This window comes from Ixodes scapularis, unplaced genomic scaffold, assembly GCF_016920785.2.
Source record: "Ixodes scapularis isolate PalLabHiFi unplaced genomic scaffold, ASM1692078v2 PGA_scaffold2__306_contigs__length_199485367, whole genome shotgun sequence".
In the NCBI taxonomy this organism is placed as follows: Eukaryota; Metazoa; Arthropoda; class Arachnida; order Ixodida; family Ixodidae; genus Ixodes; species Ixodes scapularis.
In genome coordinates, this window is record NW_024609857.1 from 114,166,859 (window position 1) to 114,186,691 (window position 19,833).

Here is a 19,833-nt window from a genome sequence, read left to right on the forward strand (position 1 = left end):
CCATTCTGAATGCGTTATTGGAGACAAAACTCCAGTTTGAACAAGACGGTCTAACTCCTCAGAGACCTTATCTCTCAGAGCGTAAGGAACGGGTCTTGCCTTCATGAATTTCGGGCGAGCTCCTTCCTTCAGGTAGAGATGTACGGGGGGCCCCTCGATGGCTCCTAGACCGGGCTCGAACAGGTCCTGGAAGTCGCTCAGCAGGGATTCCAAATCCTGGTGGTCTCGGTGAGCGGAAACAGAGGCCACTTCTGCGCCAAGCAAGTTCAACTTGTTGATTACATCCCGGCCACAAAGGCTGGGTCCAAGGCAATCCAACACCACCAGGTTTGCAGGAACCGTGCGGCCCTGGAAAGCAACGTCCAGATGCAGCTCTCCTAAGATGGGCAATTTCCCGAGATAACAATTCAGTCTCAGTTCACTTTTTGCAAGGCTAGGCCAGCGGTTTCGGCACTGAAGATACACGTTCCGAGGAATGACGCAGACAGGAGAGCCAGTGTCTATTTCCATGCTGACGTCAATGCCTCCCCAGCAAAGCTTCTTCCTGACTGGTTGAACCAAACCGACCGTTGCAGCTTGCGACTTGATTGCGTACACCGACGAAATGCACAAGTCATCATCTTCTGCTGACGCGTCCGCCAACAACGACGACATCTGTTCCTTATCAGGTTTCCCGCTTCGCTCCCGATACCCCGTAGCTCGACACTTTCTGGCTAGGTGCCCTTGCTTTCCACAGCGAAAACACGTTTTCGTTTTGTGGCCGCAGTTTTCCCCGGTGTGTGAGGAACTTCCACAGCGCCCACACGCTGCTACCGAAAGGTGCTTCTCCCGCCCGTACACATTTCTTGACGGCTGTTTCACCATTTTGTGTATGGCCCCTTCCTTCGTTTCTGGCCTTTGCATTTGTTCTACTTCGGAATCAGCTGCTTCCGCTGCGGCTGCTACTTCTTCCGCCTCATTCAACGTAAGGTCCCGCCGTGACAGCAACCTTCGCTGGACGTCTCTACTTCTCACACCGCACACAATTCGATCCCGTAGCATCCGGTCAAGGCTCATGCCAAAGTTGCAGTTTTCCGCAATTTTGCGGATCTGCACAACGAACTCTCGTACGCTCTCAGTTGGTTGTTGCACGCGGTTGAAAAATTTATAGCTCTCGGCTATTTCATTGCGCTTAGGCGCGTAGTGCTGCTCTAGGAATTCCACAGCTTCTTCATACGATAACTCGTTCACCTTTCGCGGGGCACAGCTACCACTTAAGACTTCTATCGTATGCGTGCCGAGTGCCGAAACTAGCAGCGCTCTCTTGGTCTTTCCACTGGCAATAGCATTTCCCTCGAAGTATGCTTCAACGCGTACGATGTAGGAGTCCCACTTATCTCTGCTGTCGTCGAAGGCAGGCACTTGAAAGCTGGTCGGCGTCGCCATTGCCCCCGTCTCGGATCTTGAGCAGCCCTTGCCTCCTGCCCGGCGGAGTTCGGCGCCTCGTCGCCACTGTTGTCCCTGTCGCTGAGTAGAAGGGCCCACCTTTGAATTCTTCCCGATGCCAGCAGAGGTATCGGCCGGTCCTCTCTCAGCAGACCCACCAGGGGTTGGTGGTCGGTGACGAGAACGAACTGTCGACCTAGCAAGTAATCCCTGAACTTGGTCACGGCGAACACCAAGGCGAGTGCCTCTTTCTCTATTTGGGAATAATTTTTTTCTGCTGATGTCAGGCTTCGGGAACGGAAGGCGATTGGTCGGTCGACAGACCCCAATCGGTGCGACAGTACAGCTCCTACTCCTGTTGGCGAGGCATCGCATTCCAGACGGAGTGGTTTACTTGGATCAAAAAAGGTCAACACGGGAGATTTTAGCAATACTGTCTTGGCCTTTTCCACGGAGTCTCGTTGTCTCGGTCCCCATTGCCATACTTTATTTTTTTCTAAGAGCTCGTAAAGCGGTGCCAGCAGGGTAGACATATTTGGCAAAAACCGATGATAATACGTCAACAATCCAATAAAGGCCCGGAGCTCGCTGACGTTCGTAGGGCTTGGGGCCTGTCGGATGGCGTCCAGATTCTTCTCGATGGGGTGAAGCCCTTCCTGGTCCACTCTGTGGCCCAAGTAGCAAATTTCACTTTTCCTAAACGTACACTTCGACTGCCGCAGCCGCACACCCATGTCTTGAAATCGTTGCAGCACTGCCCTTAGATTTTCAGTTCCCGGCTGCTCAGCCACCAACACGTCATCCAAGTACACCTGCACTCCTGGCAGGCCGGCCAGCATGGTTTCCATTTTTCTCTGAAAAATGGCCGGAGCCGATGCAACCCCGAACGGCAACCGGTTGTACTGGAAGAGCCCGCGATGTGTATTAATCACCGCCAGTTTTTTGGAATCTTTGTCTAACGGTACCTGGTTATACGCGTCTCGCAGATCTAACGTACTGTACACTGCCCCACCACGCATCGACGCAAAAATGTCTGCTATGCTGGGCAGAGGGTACTGTTCAGTAGCACAGGCAGCATTCACAGTCAACTTAAAATCTCCGCAAATTCTAACGGATCCATCACTTTTCCGCACAGGAACGATCGGCGCCGCCCATTCTGAATGCGTTATTGGAGACAAAACTCCAGTTTGAACAAGACGGTCTAACTCCTCAGAGACCTTATCTCTCAGAGCGTAAGGAACGGGTCTTGCCTTCATGAATTTCGGGCGAGCTCCTTCCTTCAGGTAGAGATGTACGGGGGGCCCCTCGATGGCTCCTAGACCGGGCTCGAACAGGTCCTGGAAGTCGCTCAGCAGGGATTCCAAATCCTGGTGGTCTCGGTGAGCGGAAACAGAGGCCACTTCTGCGCCAAGCAAGTTCAACTTGTTGATTACATCCCGGCCACAAAGGCTGGGTCCAAGGCAAACCAACACCACCAGGTTTGCAGGAACCGTGCGGCCCTGGAAAGCAACGTCCAGATGCAGCTCTCCTAAGATGGGCAATTTCCCGAGATAACAATTCAGTCTCAGTTCACTTTTTGCAAGGCTAGGCCAGCGGTTTCGGCACTGAAGATACACGTTCCGAGGAATGACGCAGACAGGAGAGCCAGTGTCTATTTCCATGCTGACGTCAATGCCTCCCCAGCAAAGCTTCTTCCTGACTGGTTGAACCAAACCGACCGTTGCAGCTTGCGACTTGATTGCGTACACCGACGAAATGCACAAGTCATCATCTTCTGCTGACGCGTCCGCCAACAACGACGACAAAAAATAAAGTATGGCAATGGGGACCGAGACAACGAGACTCCGTGGAAAAGGCCAAGACAGTATTGCTAAAATCTCCCGTGTTGACCTTTTTTGATCCAAGTAAACCACTCCGTCTGGAATGCGATGCCTCGCCAACAGGAGTAGGAGCTGTACTGTCGCACCGATTGGGGTCTGTCGACCGACCAATCGCCTTCCGTTCCCGAAGCCTGACATCAGCAGAAAAAAATTATTCCCAAATAGAGAAAGAGGCACTCGCCTTGGTGTTCGCCGTGACCAAGTTCAGGGATTACTTGCTAGGTCGACAGTTCGTTCTCGTCACCGACCACCAACCCCTGGTGGGTCTGCTGAGAGAGGACCGGCCGATACCTCTGCTGGCATCGGGAAGAATTCAAAGGTGGGCCCTTCTACTCAGCGACTTCCAGTACAAAATCGAATTTCGCCCCGGGAAACTCAACGCGAACGCGGACGCCCTCAGCCGATTGCCCCTTCCACAGACCGAGGAGAGCCGAGAGGAGGAGCTGCCAGAGTACGTGTTCGCGATACAGTGCATGGATGAAGCGTTCCTGCCGGCACGGCAGCTAAAAGAGCTCAGTGCCGAGGACAGAACACTGACTACAGTAAAAAGCTTCGTAATGCGTGGCTGGCCGAAAATTCTAACCAAAGAACAGCATGAGCTGCATCCTTACTTTTGCAGAAGGCAGGAGTTGACTGTCGTCCAGGACCTGCTCTACTGGGGACAGCGAGTCGTCATTCCAGGGGCAGCCCAGAAAGAGATGCTCAATCTACTCCACGAGGCTCACCAGGGGGCGACGGCCATGAAAAGGGTAGCCCGGACGTTGTTTTGGTGGCCCGGATTGGACGGTGAGGTAGAACGACTGGCTCGTCTTTGTCACAACTGCACACAGGCTGCTCCTATGCCTCCAGCAAGCACGCCTGTTAACTGGCCAGAAACGGGAGAAAATTGGGCGCGCTTGCACATTGATTTCGCTGGGCCAATTGAAAACAAAATGCTGCTGGTGGTAGTGGATTCACACACTAAGTGGATCGAAGTATGCGTAATGCGCTCGGCCACCACTGAAGCCACCATAAGGGAGCTCAGAGAGATGTTCAGCCGATTCGGCTTACCACGTGCGATTGTGTCAGACAACGGGACTCAGTTTACTAGTCAGCAGTTTGGCGAGTTCCTGGAACGAAATCACGTGGAGCATTTAAAAACCGCCCCGTATCACCCACAATCTAATGGATTGGCAGAGCGGGCGGTCAGAACGGTAAAAGAGTCCCTAGCCAAGTTGTCAACCGGGGATTTGGAAGAGAAGTTGGCGAAAGTGTTGCTGTCTTACCGTCGCACTCCACTGTCGGACGGGAAATCACCGGCCGAGCGCTTACTCGGTTTCCAAGTACGCTCGCGCGTCGACACTGCTGTGCCGTCAAGACGTGTGTGCTCGCCTGACTTACAGGTCCCAACCATCCGCCCTCATGCTGCCGTGTGGTACCGGAACTTCGGGCAAGGTGAAAAATGGTTGCCCGGGGTGGTGGAGAGCAACCACGGCGCTCGCATGACTGTGGTATCTACTCCCGGAGGCAACGTCCGCCGTCATCTCGATCAACTGCGGTTACGGGAGGTCAAGGCGGAAACCAGCGAGGCACCCGCCGCCAGCGGTTCAGCAGTACCTGCACCCTCTCCCAGGAGCCCTGCTGACCAGTTGGCCCGAGCCGCAGCCGCCAGCGGTTCAGCGGTACCTGTACCCTCTCCCACGAGCCCTGCTGACCAGTTGGCCCGAGCCGCGGTACCTGCAGCCTCGGCCAAGAGCCCTGCGAACGAGTTGTACGGCGACGCCACGACCTCAAGCGAGCCCGAAGACAGCTGTGTGCCGTTCCAGCTGCGACGGTCCACTCGGACTCGGAAACCCATTGATCGCCTTCAATTATAAGAGAAGGAGAATTGTTATCACTTCGGCCAGCCACGCATTACGAAGCTTTTTACTGTAGTCAGTGTTCTGTCCTCGGCACTGAGCTCTTTTAGCTGCCGTGCCGGCAGGAACGCTTCATCCATGCACTGTATCGCGAACACGTACTCTGGCAGCTCCTCCTCTCGGCTCTCCTCGGTCTGTGGAAGGGGCAATCGGCTGAGGGCGTCCGCGTTCGCGTTGAGTTTCCCGGGGCGAAATTCGATTTTGTACTGGAAGTCGCTGAGTAGAAGGGCCCACCTTTGAATTCTTCCCGATGCCAGCAGAGGTATCGGCCGGTCCTCTCTCAGCAGACCCACCAGGGGTTGGTGGTCGGTGACGAGAACGAACTGTCGACCTAGCAAGTAATCCCTGAACTTGGTCACGGCGAACACCAAGGCGAGTGCCTCTTTCTCTATTTGGGAATAATTTTTTTCTGCTGATGTCAGGCTTCGGGAACGGAAGGCGATTGGTCGGTCGACAGACCCCAATCGGTGCGACAGTACAGCTCCTACTCCTGTTGGCGAGGCATCGCATTCCAGACGGAGTGGTTTACTTGGATCAAAAAAGGTCAACACGGGAGATTTTAGCAATACTGTCTTGGCCTTTTCCACGGAGTCTCGTTGTCTCGGTCCCCATTGCCATACTTTATTTTTTTCTAAGAGCTCGTAAAGCGGTGCCAGCAGGGTAGACATATTTGGCAAAAACCGATGATAATACGTCAACAATCCAATAAAGGCCCGGAGCTCGCTGACGTTCGTAGGGCTTGGGGCCTGTCGGATGGCGTCCAGATTCTTCTCGATGGGGTGAAGCCCTTCCTGGTCCACTCTGTGGCCCAAGTAGCAAATTTCACTTTTCCTAAACGTACACTTCGACTGCCGCAGCCGCACACCCATGTCTTGAAATCGTTGCAGCACTGCCCTTAGATTTTCAGTTCCCGGCTGCTCAGCCACCAACACGTCATCCAAGTACACCTGCACTCCTGGCAGGCCGGCCAGCATGGTTTCCATTTTTCTCTGAAAAATGGCCGGAGCCGATGCAACCCCGAACGGCAACCGGTTGTACTGGAAGAGCCCGCGATGTGTATTAATCACCGCCAGTTTTTTGGAATCTTTGTCTAACGGTACCTGGTTATACGCGTCTCGCAGATCTAACGTACTGTACACTGCCCCACCACGCATCGACGCAAAAATGTCTGCTATGCTGGGCAGAGGGTACTGTTCAGTAGCACAGGCAGCATTCACAGTCAACTTAAAATCTCCGCAAATTCTAACGGATCCATCACTTTTCCGCACAGGAACGATCGGCGCCGCCCATTCTGAATGCGTTATTGGAGACAAAACTCCAGTTTGAACAAGACGGTCTAACTCCTCAGAGACCTTATCTCTCAGAGCGTAAGGAACGGGTCTTGCCTTCATGAATTTCGGGCGAGCTCCTTCCTTCAGGTAGAGATGTACGGGGGGCCCCTCGATGGCTCCTAGACCGGGCTCGAACAGGTCCTGGAAGTCGCTCAGCAGGGATTCCAAATCCTGGTGGTCTCGGTGAGCGGAAACAGAGGCCACTTCTGCGCCAAGCAAGTTCAACTTGTTGATTACATCCCGGCCACAAAGGCTGGGTCCAAGGCAATCCAACACCACCAGGTTTGCAGGAACCGTGCGGCCCTGGAAAGCAACGTCCAGATGCAGCTCTCCTAAGATGGGCAATTTCCCGAGATAACAATTCAGTCTCAGTTCACTTTTTGCAAGGCTAGGCCAGCGGTTTCGGCACTGAAGATACACGTTCCGAGGAATGACGCAGACAGGAGAGCCAGTGTCTATTTCCATGCTGACGTCAATGCCTCCCCAGCAAAGCTTCTTCCTGACTGGTTGAACCAAACCGACCGTTGCAGCTTGCGACTTGATTGCGTACACCGACGAAATGCACAAGTCATCATCTTCTGCTGACGCGTCCGCCAACAACGACGACATCTGTTCCTTATCAGGTTTCCCGCTTCGCTCCCGATACCCCGTAGCTCGACACTTTCTGGCTAGGTGCCCTTGCTTTCCACAGCGAAAACACGTTTTCGTTTTGTGGCCGCAGTTTTCCCCGGTGTGTGAGGAACTTCCACAGCGCCCACACGCTGCTACCGAAAGGTGCTTCTCCCGCCCGTACACATTTCTTGACGGCTGTTTCACCATTTTGTGTATGGCCCCTTCCTTCGTTTCTGGCCTTTGCATTTGTTCTACTTCGGAATCAGCTGCTTCCGCTGCGGCTGCTACTTCTTCCGCCTCATTCAACGTAAGGTCCCGCCGTGACAGCAACCTTCGCTGGACGTCTCTACTTCTCACACCGCACACAATTCGATCCCGTAGCATCCGGTCAAGGCTCATGCCAAAGTTGCAGTTTTCCGCAATTTTGCGGATCTGCACAACGAACTCTCGTACGCTCTCAGTTGGTTGTTGCACGCGGTTGAAAAATTTATAGCTCTCGGCTATTTCATTGCGCTTAGGCGCGTAGTGCTGCTCTAGGAATTCCACAGCTTCTTCATACGATAACTCGTTCACCTTTCGCGGGGCACAGCTACCACTTAAGACTTCTATCGTATGCGTGCCTTGTGCCGAAACTAGCAGCGCTCTCTTGGTCTTTCCACTGGCAATAGCATTTCCCTCGAAGTATGCTTCAACGCGTACGATGTAGGAGTCCCACTTATCTCTGCTGTCGTCGAAGGCAGGCACTTGAAAGCTGGTCGGCGTCGCCATTGCCCCCGTCTCGGATCTTGAGCAGCCCTTGCCTCCTGCCCGGCGGAGTTCGGCGCCTCGTCGCCACTGTTGTCACTTTGACATCTCGCAGTATGACAGAACCGCGAGGACCAAACAGGCAGGCCGGCTACCAGGGTATGAACGGTTTATTTCGGGCCCGCGTGGAACTATATATAGCGCTCCACGGACCAATGGCAACGCAGTTAATAAAAGGTACACAAAATGGTGTTTCACCATTTTGTGTATGGCCCCTTCCTTCGTTTCTGGCCAGTTAACAGGCGTGCTTGCTGGAGGCATAGGAGCAGCCTGTGTGCAGTTGTGACAAAGACGAGCCAGTCGTTCTACCTCACCGTCCAATCCGGGCCACCAAAACAACGTCCGGGCTACCCTTTTCATGGCCGTCGCCCCCTGGTGAGCCTCGTGGAGTAGATTGAGCATCTCTTTCTGGGCTGCCCCTGGAATGACGACTCGCTGTCCCCAGTAGAGCAGGTCCTGGACGACAGTCAACTCCTGCCTTCTGCAAAAGTAAGGATGCAGCTCATGCTGTTCTTTGGTTAGAATTTTCGGCCAGCCACGCATTACGAAGCTTTTTACTGTAGTCAGTGTTCTGTCCTCGGCACTGAGCTCTTTTAGCTGCCGTGCCGGCAGGAACGCTTCATCCATGCACTGTATCGCGAACACGTACTCTGGCAGCTCCTCCTCTCGGCTCTCCTCGGTCTGTGGAAGGGGCAATCGGCTGAGGGCGTCCGCGTTCGCGTTGAGTTTCCCGGGGCGAAATTCGATTTTGTACTGGAAGTCGCTGAGTAGAAGGGCCCACCTTTGAATTCTTCCCGATGCCAGCAGAGGTATCGGCCGGTCCTCTCTCAGCAGACCCACCAGGGGTTGGTGGTCGGTGACGAGAACGAACTGTCGACCTAGCAAGTAATCCCTGAACTTGGTCACGGCGAACACTAAGGCGAGTGCCTCTTTCTCTATTTGGGAATAATTTTTTTCTGCTGATGTCAGGCTTCGGGAACGGAAGGCGATTGGTCGGTCGACAGACCCCAATCGGTGCGACAGTACAGCTCCTACTCCTGTTGGCGAGGCATCGCATTCCAGACGGAGTGGTTTACTTGGATCAAAAAAAGGTCAACACGGGAGATTTTAGCAATACTGTCTTGGCCTTTTCCACGGAGTCTCGTTGTCTCGGTCCCCATTGCCATACTTTATTTTTTTCTAAGAGCTCGTAAAGCGGTGCCAGCAGGGTAGACATATTTGGCAAAAACCGATGATAATACGTCAACAATCCAATAAAGGCCCGGAGCTCGCTGACGTTCGTAGGGCTTGGGGCCTGTCGGATGGCGTCCAGATTCTTCTCGATGGGGTGAAGCCCTTCCTGGTCCACTCTGTGGCCCAAGTAGCAAATTTCACTTTTCCTAAACGTACACTTCGACTGCCGCAGCCGCACACCCATGTCTTGAAATCGTTGCAGCACTGCCCTTAGATTTTCAGTTCCCGGCTGCTCAGCCACCAACACGTCATCCAAGTACACCTGCACTCCTGGCAGGCCGGCCAGCATGGTTTCCATTTTTCTCTGAAAAATGGCCGGAGCCGATGCAACCCCGAACGGCAACCGGTTGTACTGGAAGAGCCCGCGATGTGTATTAATCACCGCCAGTTTTTTGGAATCTTTGTCTAACGGTACCTGGTTATACGCGTCTCGCAGATCTAACGTACTGTACACTGCCCCACCACGCATCGACGCAAAAATGTCTGCTATGCTGGGCAGAGGGTACTGTTCAGTAGCACAGGCAGCATTCACAGTCAACTTAAAATCTCCGCAAATTCTAACGGATCCATCACTTTTCCGCACAGGAACGATCGGCGCCGCCCATTCTGAATGCGTTATTGGAGACAAAACTCCAGTTTGAACAAGACGGTCTAACTCCTCAGAGACCTTATCTCTCAGAGCGTAAGGAACGGGTCTTGCCTTCATGAATTTCGGGCGAGCTCCTTCCTTCAGGTAGAGATGTACGGGGGGCCCCTCGATGGCTCCTAGACCGGGCTCGAACAGGTCCTGGAAGTCGCTCAGCAGGGATTCCAAATCCTGGTGGTCTCGGTGAGCGGAAACAGAGGCCACTTCTGCGCCAAGCAAGTTCAACTTGTTGATTACATCCCGGCCACAAAGGCTGGGTCCAAGGCAATCCAACACCACCAGGTTTGCAGGAACCGTGCGGCCCTGGAAAGCAACGTCCAGATGCAGCTCTCCTAAGATGGGCAATTTCCCGAGATAACAATTCAGTCTCAGTTCACTTTTTGCAAGGCTAGGCCAGCGGTTTCGGCACTGAAGATACACGTTCCGAGGAATGACGCAGACAGGAGAGCCAGTGTCTATTTCCATGCTGACGTCAATGCCTCCCCAGCAAAGCTTCTTCCTGACTGGTTGAACCAAACCGACCGTTGCAGCTTGCGACTTGATTGCGTACACCGACGAAATGCACAAGTCATCATCTTCTGCTGACGCGTCCGCCAACAACGACGACATCTGTTCCTTATCAGGTTTCCCGCTTCGCTCCCGATACCCCGTAGCTCGACACTTTCTGGCTAGGTGCCCTTGCTTTCCACAGCGAAAACACGTTTTCGTTTTGTGGCCGCAGTTTTCCCCGGTGTGTGAGGAACTTCCACAGCGCCCACACGCTGCTACCGAAAGGTGCTTCTCCCGCCCGTACACATTTCTTGACGGCTGTTTCACCATTTTGTGTATGGCCCCTTCCTTCGTTTCTGGCCTTTGCATTTGTTCTACTTCGGAATCAGCTGCTTCCGCTGCGGCTGCTACTTCTTCCGCCTCATTCAACGTAAGGTCCCGCCGTGACAGCAACCTTCGCTGGACGTCTCTACTTCTCACACCGCACACAATTCGATCCCGTAGCATCCGGTCAAGGCTCATGCCAAAGTTGCAGTTTTCCGCAATTTTGCGGATCTGCACAACGAACTCTCGTACGCTCTCAGTTGGTTGTTGCACGCGGTTGAAAAATTTATAGCTCTCGGCTATTTCATTGCGCTTAGGCGCGTAGTGCTGCTCTAGGAATTCCACAGCTTCTTCATACGATAACTCGTTCACCTTTCGCGGGGCACAGCTACCACTTAAGACTTCTATCGTATGCGTGCCGAGTGCCGAAACTAGCAGCGCTCTCTTGGTCTTTCCACTGGCAATAGCATTTCCCTCGAAGTATGCTTCAACGCGTACGATGTAGGAGTCCCACTTATCTCTGCTGTCGTCGAAGGCAGGCACTTGAAAGCTGGTCGGCGTCGCCATTGCCCCCGTCTCGGATCTTGAGCAGCCCTTGCCTCCTGCCCGGCGGAGTTCGGCGCCTCGTCGCCACAGTTGTGCCGTCAAGACGTGTGTGCTCGCCTGACTTACAGGTCCCAACCATCCGCCCTCATGCTGCCGTGTGGTACCGGAACTTCGGGCAAGGTGAAAAATGGTTGCCCGGGGTGGTGGAGAGCAACCACGGCGCTCGCATGACTGTGGTATCTACTCCCGGAGGCAACGTCCGCCGTCATCTCGATCAACTGCGGTTACGGGAGGTCAAGGCGGAAACCAGCGAGGCACCCGCCGCCAGCGGTTCAGCAGTACCTGCACCCTCTCCCAGGAGCCCTGCTGACCAGTTGGCCCGAGCCGCAGCCGCCAGTGGTTCAGCGGTACCTGTACCCTCTCCCACGAGCCCTGCTGACCAGTTGGCCCGAGCCGCGGTACCTGCAGCCTCGGCCAAGAGCCCTGCGAACGAGTTGTACGGCGACGCCACGACCTCAAGCGAGCCCGAAGACAGCTGTGTGCCGTTCCAGCTGCGACGGTCCACTCGGACTCGGAAACCCATTGATCGCCTTCAATTATAAGAGAAGGAGAATTGTTATCACTTCGGCCGAGTCACCGAAGCATGACTTACTGTTATCCGCCTTTTGTTTGTTTTATTAACTGCGTTGCCATTGGTCCGTGGAGCGCTATATATAGTTCCACGCGGGCCCGAAATAAACCGTTCATACCCTGGTAGCCTGTGTGCTCCCCACCACCCCGGGGCGTTGAGTTTCCCGGGGCGAAATTCGATTTTGTACTGGAAGTCGCTGAGTAGAAGGGCCCACCTTTGAATTCTTCCCGATGCCAGCAGAGGTATCGGCCGGTCCTCTCTCAGCAGACCCACCAGGGGTTGGTGGTCGGTGACGAGAACGAACTGTCGACCTAGCAAGTAATCCCTGAACCTTATCCGCCTTTTGTTTGTTTTATTAACTGCGTTGCCATTGGTCCGTGGAGCGCTATATATAGTTCCACGCGGGCCCGAAATAAACCGTTCATACCCTGGTAGCCGGCCTGCCTGTTTGGTCCTCGCGGTTCTGTCATACTGCGAGATGTCAAAGTGACAACAGTGGCGACGAGGCGCCGAACTCCGCCGGGCAGGAGGCAAGGGCTGCTCAAGATCCGAGACGGGGGCAATGGCGACGCCGACCAGCTTTCAAGTGCCTGCCTTCGACGACAGCAGAGATAAGTGGGACTCCTACATCGTACGCGTTGAAGCATACTTCGAGGGAAATGCTATTGCCAGTGGAAAGACCAAGAGAGCGCTGCTAGTTTCGGCACTCGGCACGCATACGATAGAAGTCTTAAGTGGTAGCTGTGCCCCGCGAAAGGTGAACGAGTTATCGTATGAAGAAGCTGTGGAATTCCTAGAGCAGCACTACGCGCCTAAGCGCAATGAAATAGCCGAGAGCTATAAATTTTTCAACCGCGTGCAACAACCAACTGAGAGCGTACGAGAGTTCGTTGTGCAGATCCGCAAAATTGCGGAAAACTGCAACTTTGGCATGAGCCTTGACCGGATGCTACGGGATCGAATTGTGTGCGGTGTGAGAAGTAGAGACGTCCAGCGAAGGTTGCTGTCACGGCGGGACCTTACGTTGAATGAGGCGGAAGAAGTAGCAGCCGCAGCGGAAGCAGCTGATTCCGAAGTAGAACAAATGCAAAGGCCAGAAACGAAGGAAGGGGCCATACACAAAATGGTGAAACAGCCGTCAAGAAATGTGTACGGGCGGGAGAAGCACCTTTCGGTAGCAGCGTGTGGGCGCTGTGGAAGTTCCTCACACACCGGGGAAAACTGCGGCCACAAAACGAAAACGTGTTTTCGCTGTGGAAAGCAAGGGCACCTAGCCAGAAAGTGTCGAGCTACGGGGTATCGGGAGCGAAGCGGGAAACCTGATAAGGAACAGATGTCGTCGTTGTTGGCGGACGCGTCAGCAGAAGATGATGACTTGTGCATTTCGTCGGTGTACGCAATCAAGTCGCAAGCTGCAACGGTCGGTTTGGTTCAACCAGTCAGGAAGAAGCTTTGCTGGGGAGGCATTGACGTCAGCATGGAAATAGACACTGGCTCTCCTGTCTGCGTCATTCCTCGGAACGTGTATCTTCAGTGCCGAAACCGCTGGCCTAGCCTTGCAAAAAGTGAACTGAGACTGAATTGTTATCTCGGGAAATTGCCCATCTTAGGAGAGCTGCATCTGGACGTTGCTTTCCAGGGCCGCACGGTTCCTGCAAACCTGGTGGTGTTGGATTGCCTTGGACCCAGCCTTTGTGGCCGGGATGTAATCAACAAGTTGAACTTGCTTGGCGCAGAAGTGGCCTCTGTTTCCGCTCACCGAGACCACCAGGATTTGGAATCCCTGCTGAGCGACTTCCAGGACCTGTTCGAGCCCGGTCTAGGAGCCATCGAGGGGCCCCCCGTACATCTCTACCTGAAGGAAGGAGCTCGCCCGAAATTCATGAAGGCAAGACCCGTTCCTTACGCTCTGAGAGATAAGGTCTCTGAGGAGTTAGACCGTCTTGTTCAAACTGGAGTTTTGTCTCCAATAACGCATTCAGAATGGGCGGCGCCGATCGTTCCTGTGCGGAAAAGTGATGGATCCGTTAGAATTTGCGGAGATTTTAAGTTGACTGTGAATGCTGCCTGTGCTACTGAACAGTACCCTCTGCCCAGCATAGCAGACATTTTTGCGTCGATGCGTGGTGGGGCAGTGTACAGTACGTTAGATCTGCGAGACGCGTATAACCAGGTACCGTTAGACAAAGATTCCAAAAAACTGGCGGTGATTAATACACATCGCGGGCTCTTCCAGTACAACCGGTTGCCGTTCGGGGTTGCATCGGCTCCGGCCATTTTTCAGAGAAAAATGGAAACCATGCTGGCCGGCCTGCCAGGAGTGCAGGTGTACTTGGATGACGTGTTGGTGGCTGAGCAGCCGGGAACTGAAAATCTAAGGGCAGTGCTGCAACGATTTCAAGACATGGGTGTGCGGCTGCGGCAGTCGAAGTGTACGTTTAGGAAAAGTGAAATTTGCTACTTGGGCCACAGAGTGGACCAGGAAGGGCTTCACCCCATCGAGAAGAATCTGGACGCCATCCGACAGGCCCCAAGCCCTACGAACGTCAGCGAGCTCCGGGCCTTTATTGGATTGTTGACGTATTATCATCGGTTTTTGCCAAATATGTCTACCCTGCTGGCACCGCTTTACGAGCTCTTAGAAAAAAATAAAGTATGGCAATGGGGACCGAGACAACGAGACTCCGTGGAAAAGGCCAAGACAGTATTGCTAAAATCTCCCGTGTTGACCTTTTTTGATCCAAGTAAACCACTCCGTCTGGAATGCGATGCCTCGCCAACAGGAGTAGGAGCTGTACTGTCGCACCGATTGGGGTCTGTCGACCGACCAATCGCCTTCCGTTCCCGAAGCCTGACATCAGCAGAAAAAAATTATTCCCAAATAGAGAAAGAGGCACTCGCCTTGGTCACGGCGAACACCAAGGCGAGTGCCTCTTTCTCTATTTGGGAATAATTTTTTTCTGCTGATGTCAGGCTTCGGGAACGGAAGGCGATTGGTCGGTCGACAGACCCCAATCGGTGCGACAGTACAGCTCCTACTCCTGTTGGCGAGGCATCGCATTCCAGAAGGAGTGGTTTACTTGGATCAAAAAAGGTCAACACGGGAGATTTTAGCAATACTGTCTTGGCCTTTTCCACGGAGTCTCGTTGTCTCGGTCCCCATTGCCATACTTTATTTTTTTCTAAGAGCTCGTAAAGCGGTGCCAGCAGGGTAGACATATTTGGCAAAAACCGATGATAATACGTCAACAATCCAATAAAGGCCCGGAGCTCGCTGACGTTCGTAGGGCTTGGGGCCTGTCGGATGGCGTCCAGATTCTTCTCGATGGGGTGAAGCCCTTCCTGGTCCACTCTGTGGCCCAAGTATGACAGAACCGCGAGGACCAAACAGGCAGGCCGGCTACCAGGGTATAAACGGTTTATTTCGGGCCCGCGTGGAACTATATATAGCGCTCCACGGACCAATGGCAACGCAGTTAATAAAACAACCAAAAGGCGGATAACAGTAAGTCATGCTTCGGTGACTCGGCCGAAGTGATAACAATTCTCCTTCTCTTATAATTGAAGGCGATCAATGGGTTTCCGAGTCCGAGTGGACCGTCGCAGCTGGAACGGCACACAGCTGTCTTCGGGCTCGCTTGAGGTCGTGGCGTCGCCGTACAACTCGTTCGCAGGGCTCTTGGCCGAGGCTGCAGGTACCGCGGCTCGGGCCAACTGGTCAGCAGGGCTCGTGGGAGAGGGTACAGGTACCGCTGAACCGCTGGCGGCTGCGGCTCGGGCCAACTGGTCAGCAGGGCTCTTGGGAGAGGGTGCAGGTACTGCTGAACCGCTGGCGGCGGGTGCCTCGCTGGTTTCCGCCTTGACCTCCCGTAACCGCAGTTGATCGAGATGACGGCGGACGTTGCCTCCGGGAGTAGATACCACAGTCATGCGAGCGCCGTGGTTGCTCTCCACCACCCCGGGCAACCATTTTTCACCTTGCCCGAAGTTCCGGTACCACACGGCAGCATGAGGGCGAATGGTTGGGACCTGTAAGTCAGGCGAGCACACACGTCTTGACGGCACAGCAGTGTCGACGCGCGAGCGTACTTGGAAACCGAGTAAGCGCTCGGCCGGTGATTTCCCGTCCGACAGTGGAGTGCGACGGTAAGACAGCAACACTTTCGCCAACTTCTCTTCCAAATCCCCGGTTGACAACTTGGCTAGGGACTCTTTTACCGTTCTGACCGCCCGCTCTGCCAATCCATTAGATTGTGGGTGATACGGGGCGGTTTTTAAATGCTCCACGTGATTTCGTTCCAGGAACTCGCCAAACTGCTGACTAGTAAACTGAGTCCCGTTGTCTGACACAATCGCACGTGGTAAGCCGAATCGGCTGAACATCTCTCTGAGCTCCCTTATGGTGGCTTCAGTGGTGGCCGAGCGCATTACGCATACTTCGATCCACTTAGTGTGTGAATCCACTACCACCAGCAGCATTTTGTTTTCAATTGGCCCAGCGAAATCAATGTGCAAGCGCGCCCAATTTTCTCCCGTTTCTGGCCAGTTAACAGGCGTGCTTGCTGGAGGCATAGGAGCAGCCTGTGTGCAGTTGTGACAAAGACGAGCCAGTCGTTCTACCTCACCGTCCAATCCGGGCCACCAAAACAACGTCCGGGCTACCCTTTTCATGGCCGTCGCCCCCTGGTGAGCCTCGTGGAGTAGATTGAGCATCTCTTTCTGGGCTGCCCCTGGAATGACGACTCGCTGTCCCCAGTAGAGCAGGTCCTGGACGACAGTCAACTCCTGCCTTCTGCAAAAGTAAGGATGCAGCTCATGCTGTTCTTTGGTTAGAATTTTCGGCCAGCCACGCATTACGAAGCTTTTTACTGTAGTCAGTGTTCTGTCCTCGGCACTGAGCTCTTTTAGCTGCCGTGCCGGCAGGAACGCTTCATCCATGCACTGTATCGCGAACACGTACTCTGGCAGCTCCTCCTCTCGGCTCTCCTCGGTCTGTGGAAGGGGCAATCGGCTGAGGGCGTCCGCGTTCGCGTTGAGTTTCCCGGGGCGAAATTCGATTTTGTACAGGAAGTCGCTGAGTAGAAGGGCCCACCTTTGAATTCTTCCCGATGCCAGCAGAGGTATCGGCCGGTCCTCTCTCAGCAGACCCACCAGGGGTTGGTGGTCGGTGACGAGAACGAACTGTCGACCTAGCAAGTAATCCCTGAACTTGGTCACGGCGAACACCAAGGCGAGTGCCTCTTTCTCTATTTGGGAATAATTTTTTTCTGCTGATGTCAGGCTTCGGGAACGGAAGGCGATCGGTCGGTCGACAGACCCCAATCGGTGCGACAGTACAGCTCCTACTCCTGTTGGCGAGGCATCGCATTCCAGACGGAGTGGTTTACTTGGATCAAAAAAGGTCAACACGGGAGATTTTAGCAATACTGTCTTGGCCTTTTCCACGGAGTCTCGTTGTCTCGGTCCCCATTGCCATACTTTATTTTTTTCTAAGAGCTCGTAAAGCGGTGCCAGCAGGGTAGACATATTTGGCAAAAACCGATGATAATACGTCAACAATCCAATAAAGGCCCGGAGCTCGCTGACGTTCGTAGGGCTTGGGGCCTGTCGGATGGCGTCCAGATTCTTCTCGATGGGGTGAAGCCCTTCCTGGTCCACTCTGTGGCCCAAGTAGCAAATTTCACTTTTCCTAAACGTACACTTCGACTGCCGCAGCCGCACACCCATGTCTTGAAATCGTTGCAGCACTGCCCTTAGATTTTCAGTTCCCGGCTGCTCAGCCACCAACACGTCATCCAAGTACACCTGCACTCCTGGCAGGCCGGCCAGCATGGTTTCCATTTTTCTCTGAAAAATGGCCGGAGCCGATGCAACCCCGAACGGCAACCGGTTGTACTGGAAGAGCCCGCGATGTGTATTAATCACCGCCAGTTTTTTGGAATCTTTGTCTAACGGTACCTGGTTATACGCGTCTCGCAGATCTAACGTACTGTACACTGCCCCACCACGCATCGACGCAAAAATGTCTGCTATGCTGGGCAGAGGGTACTGTTCAGTAGCACAGGCAGCATTCACAGTCAACTTAAAATCTCCGCAAATTCTAACGGATCCATCACTTTTCCGCACAGGAACGATCGGCGCCGCCCATTCTGAATGCGTTATTGGAGACAAAACTCCAGTTTGAACAAGACGGTCTAACTCCTCAGAGACCTTATCTCTCAGAGCGTAAGGAACGGGTCTTGCCTTCATGAATTTCGGGCGAGCTCCTTCCTTCAGGTAGAGATGTACGGGGGGCCCCTCGATGGCTCCTAGACCGGGCTCGAACAGGTCCTGGAAGTCGCTCAGCAGGGATTCCAAATCCTGGTGGTCTCGGTGAGCGGAAACAGAGGCCACTTCTGCGCCAAGCAAGTTCAACTTGTTGATTACATCCCGGCCACAAAGGCTGGGTCCAAGGCAATCCAACACCACCAGGTTTGCAGGAACCGTGCGGCCCTGGAAAGCAACGTCCAGATGCAGCTCTCCTAAGATGGGCAATTTCCCGAGATAACAATTCAGTCTCAGTTCACTTTTTGCAAGGCTAGGCCAGCGGTTTCGGCACTGAAGATACACGTTCCGAGGAATGACGCAGACAGGAGAGCCAGTGTCTATTTCCATGCTGACGTCAATGCCTCCCCAGCAAAGCTTCTTCCTGACTGGTTGAACCAAACCGACCGTTGCAGCTTGCGACTTGATTGCGTACACCGACGAAATGCACAAGTCATCATCTTCTGCTGACGCGTCCGCCAACAACGACGACATCTGTTCCTTATCAGGTTTCCCGCTTCGCTCCCGATACCCCGTAACTCGACCAGCTTTCAAGTGCCTGCCTTCGACGACAGCAGAGATAAGTGGGACTCCTACATCGTACGCGTTGAAGCATACTTCGACTGCCGCAGCCGCACACCCAGACGGAGTGGTTTACTTGGTCCCAGAAAGAGATGCTCAATCTACTCCACGAGGCTCACCAGGGGGCGACGGCCATGAAAAGGGTAGCCCGGACGTTGTTTGGTGGCCCGGATTGGACGGTGAGGTAGAACGACTGGCTCGTCTTTGTCACAACTGCACACAGGCTGCTCCTATGCCTCCAGCAAGCACGCCTGTGTGCAGTTGTGACAAAGACGAGCCAGTCGTTCTACCTCACCGTCCAATCCGGGCCACCAAAACAACGTCCGGGCTACCCTTTTCATGGCCGTCGCCCCCTGGTGAGCCTCGTGGAGTAGATTGAGCATCTCTTTCTGGGACCAAGTAAACCACTCCGTCTGGGTGTGCGGCTGCGGCAGTCGAAGTGTACGTTTAGGAAAAGTGAAATTTGCTACTTGGGCCACAGAGTGGACCAGGAAGGGCTTCACCCCATCGAGAAGAATCTGGACGCCATCCGACAGGCCCCAAGCCCTACGAACGTCAGCGAGCTCCGGGCCTTTATTGGATTGCTGACGTATTATCATCGGTTTTTGCCAAATATGTCTACCCTGCTGGCAGGCCGGCCAGCATGGTTTCCATTTTTCTCTGAAAAATGGCCGGAGCCGATGCAACCCCGAACGGCAACCGGTTGTACTGGAAGAGCCCGCGATGTGTATTAATCACCGCCAGTTTTTTGGAATCTTTGTCTAACGGTACCTGGTTATACACGTCTCGCAGATCTAACGTACTGTACACTGCCCCACCACGCATCGACGCAAAAATGTCTGTGCTACTGAACAGTACCCTCTGCCCAGCATAGCAGACATTTTTGCGTCGATGCGTGGTGGGGCAGTGTACAGTACGTTAGATCTGCGAGACGTGTATAACCAGGTACCGTTAGACAAAGATTCCAAAAAACTGGCGGTGATTAATACACATCGCGGGCTCTTCCAGTACAACCGGTTGCCGTTCGGGGTTGCATCGGCTCCGGCCATTTTTCAGAGAAAAATGGAAACCATGCTGGCCGGCCTGCCAGGAGTGCAGGTGTACTTGGATGACGTGTTGGTGGCTGAGC

At 53.9% G+C, this 19,833-nt stretch overlaps 2 protein-coding genes across 3 annotated transcripts; one reads left to right on the plus strand and one right to left on the minus strand.

Annotated features, from left to right (window-relative positions):
* Positions 1–3,429: 3,429 nt before the first annotated feature.
* On the plus strand, positions 3,430–11,944 carry LOC120837132 (uncharacterized protein K02A2.6-like). The gene is made up of 2 exons (XM_040206333.3): positions 3,430–5,138; positions 11,768–11,944. The coding sequence occupies exons 1-2, from the start codon at positions 3,779–3,781 to the stop codon at positions 11,788–11,790; spliced, it is 1,383 nt and encodes a 460-aa protein (XP_040062267.1). The 5' UTR covers positions 3,430–3,778; the 3' UTR covers positions 11,791–11,944.
* Positions 11,945–15,290: 3,346 nt separating this feature from the next.
* Positions 15,291–19,090, minus strand: LOC120837136 (uncharacterized protein K02A2.6-like). 2 transcript variants are annotated; one of them, XM_040206345.3, is made up of 2 exons: positions 18,063–18,520; positions 15,291–15,848 (listed from the first exon to the last, which is right to left on the minus strand). In XM_040206345.3, the coding sequence occupies exons 1-2, from the start codon at positions 18,471–18,473 to the stop codon at positions 15,375–15,377; spliced, it is 885 nt and encodes a 294-aa protein (XP_040062279.1). In that variant the 5' UTR covers positions 18,474–18,520; the 3' UTR covers positions 15,291–15,374. The 2 variants fall into 2 exon arrangements, with proteins under 2 accessions (XP_040062279.1, XP_040062274.1); XM_040206340.2 differs by lacking the exon at positions 18,063–18,520 and adding an exon at positions 18,956–19,090 and having other exon boundaries at positions 15,292–16,400.
* Between the last annotated feature and the right edge of the window lie 743 nt (positions 19,091–19,833).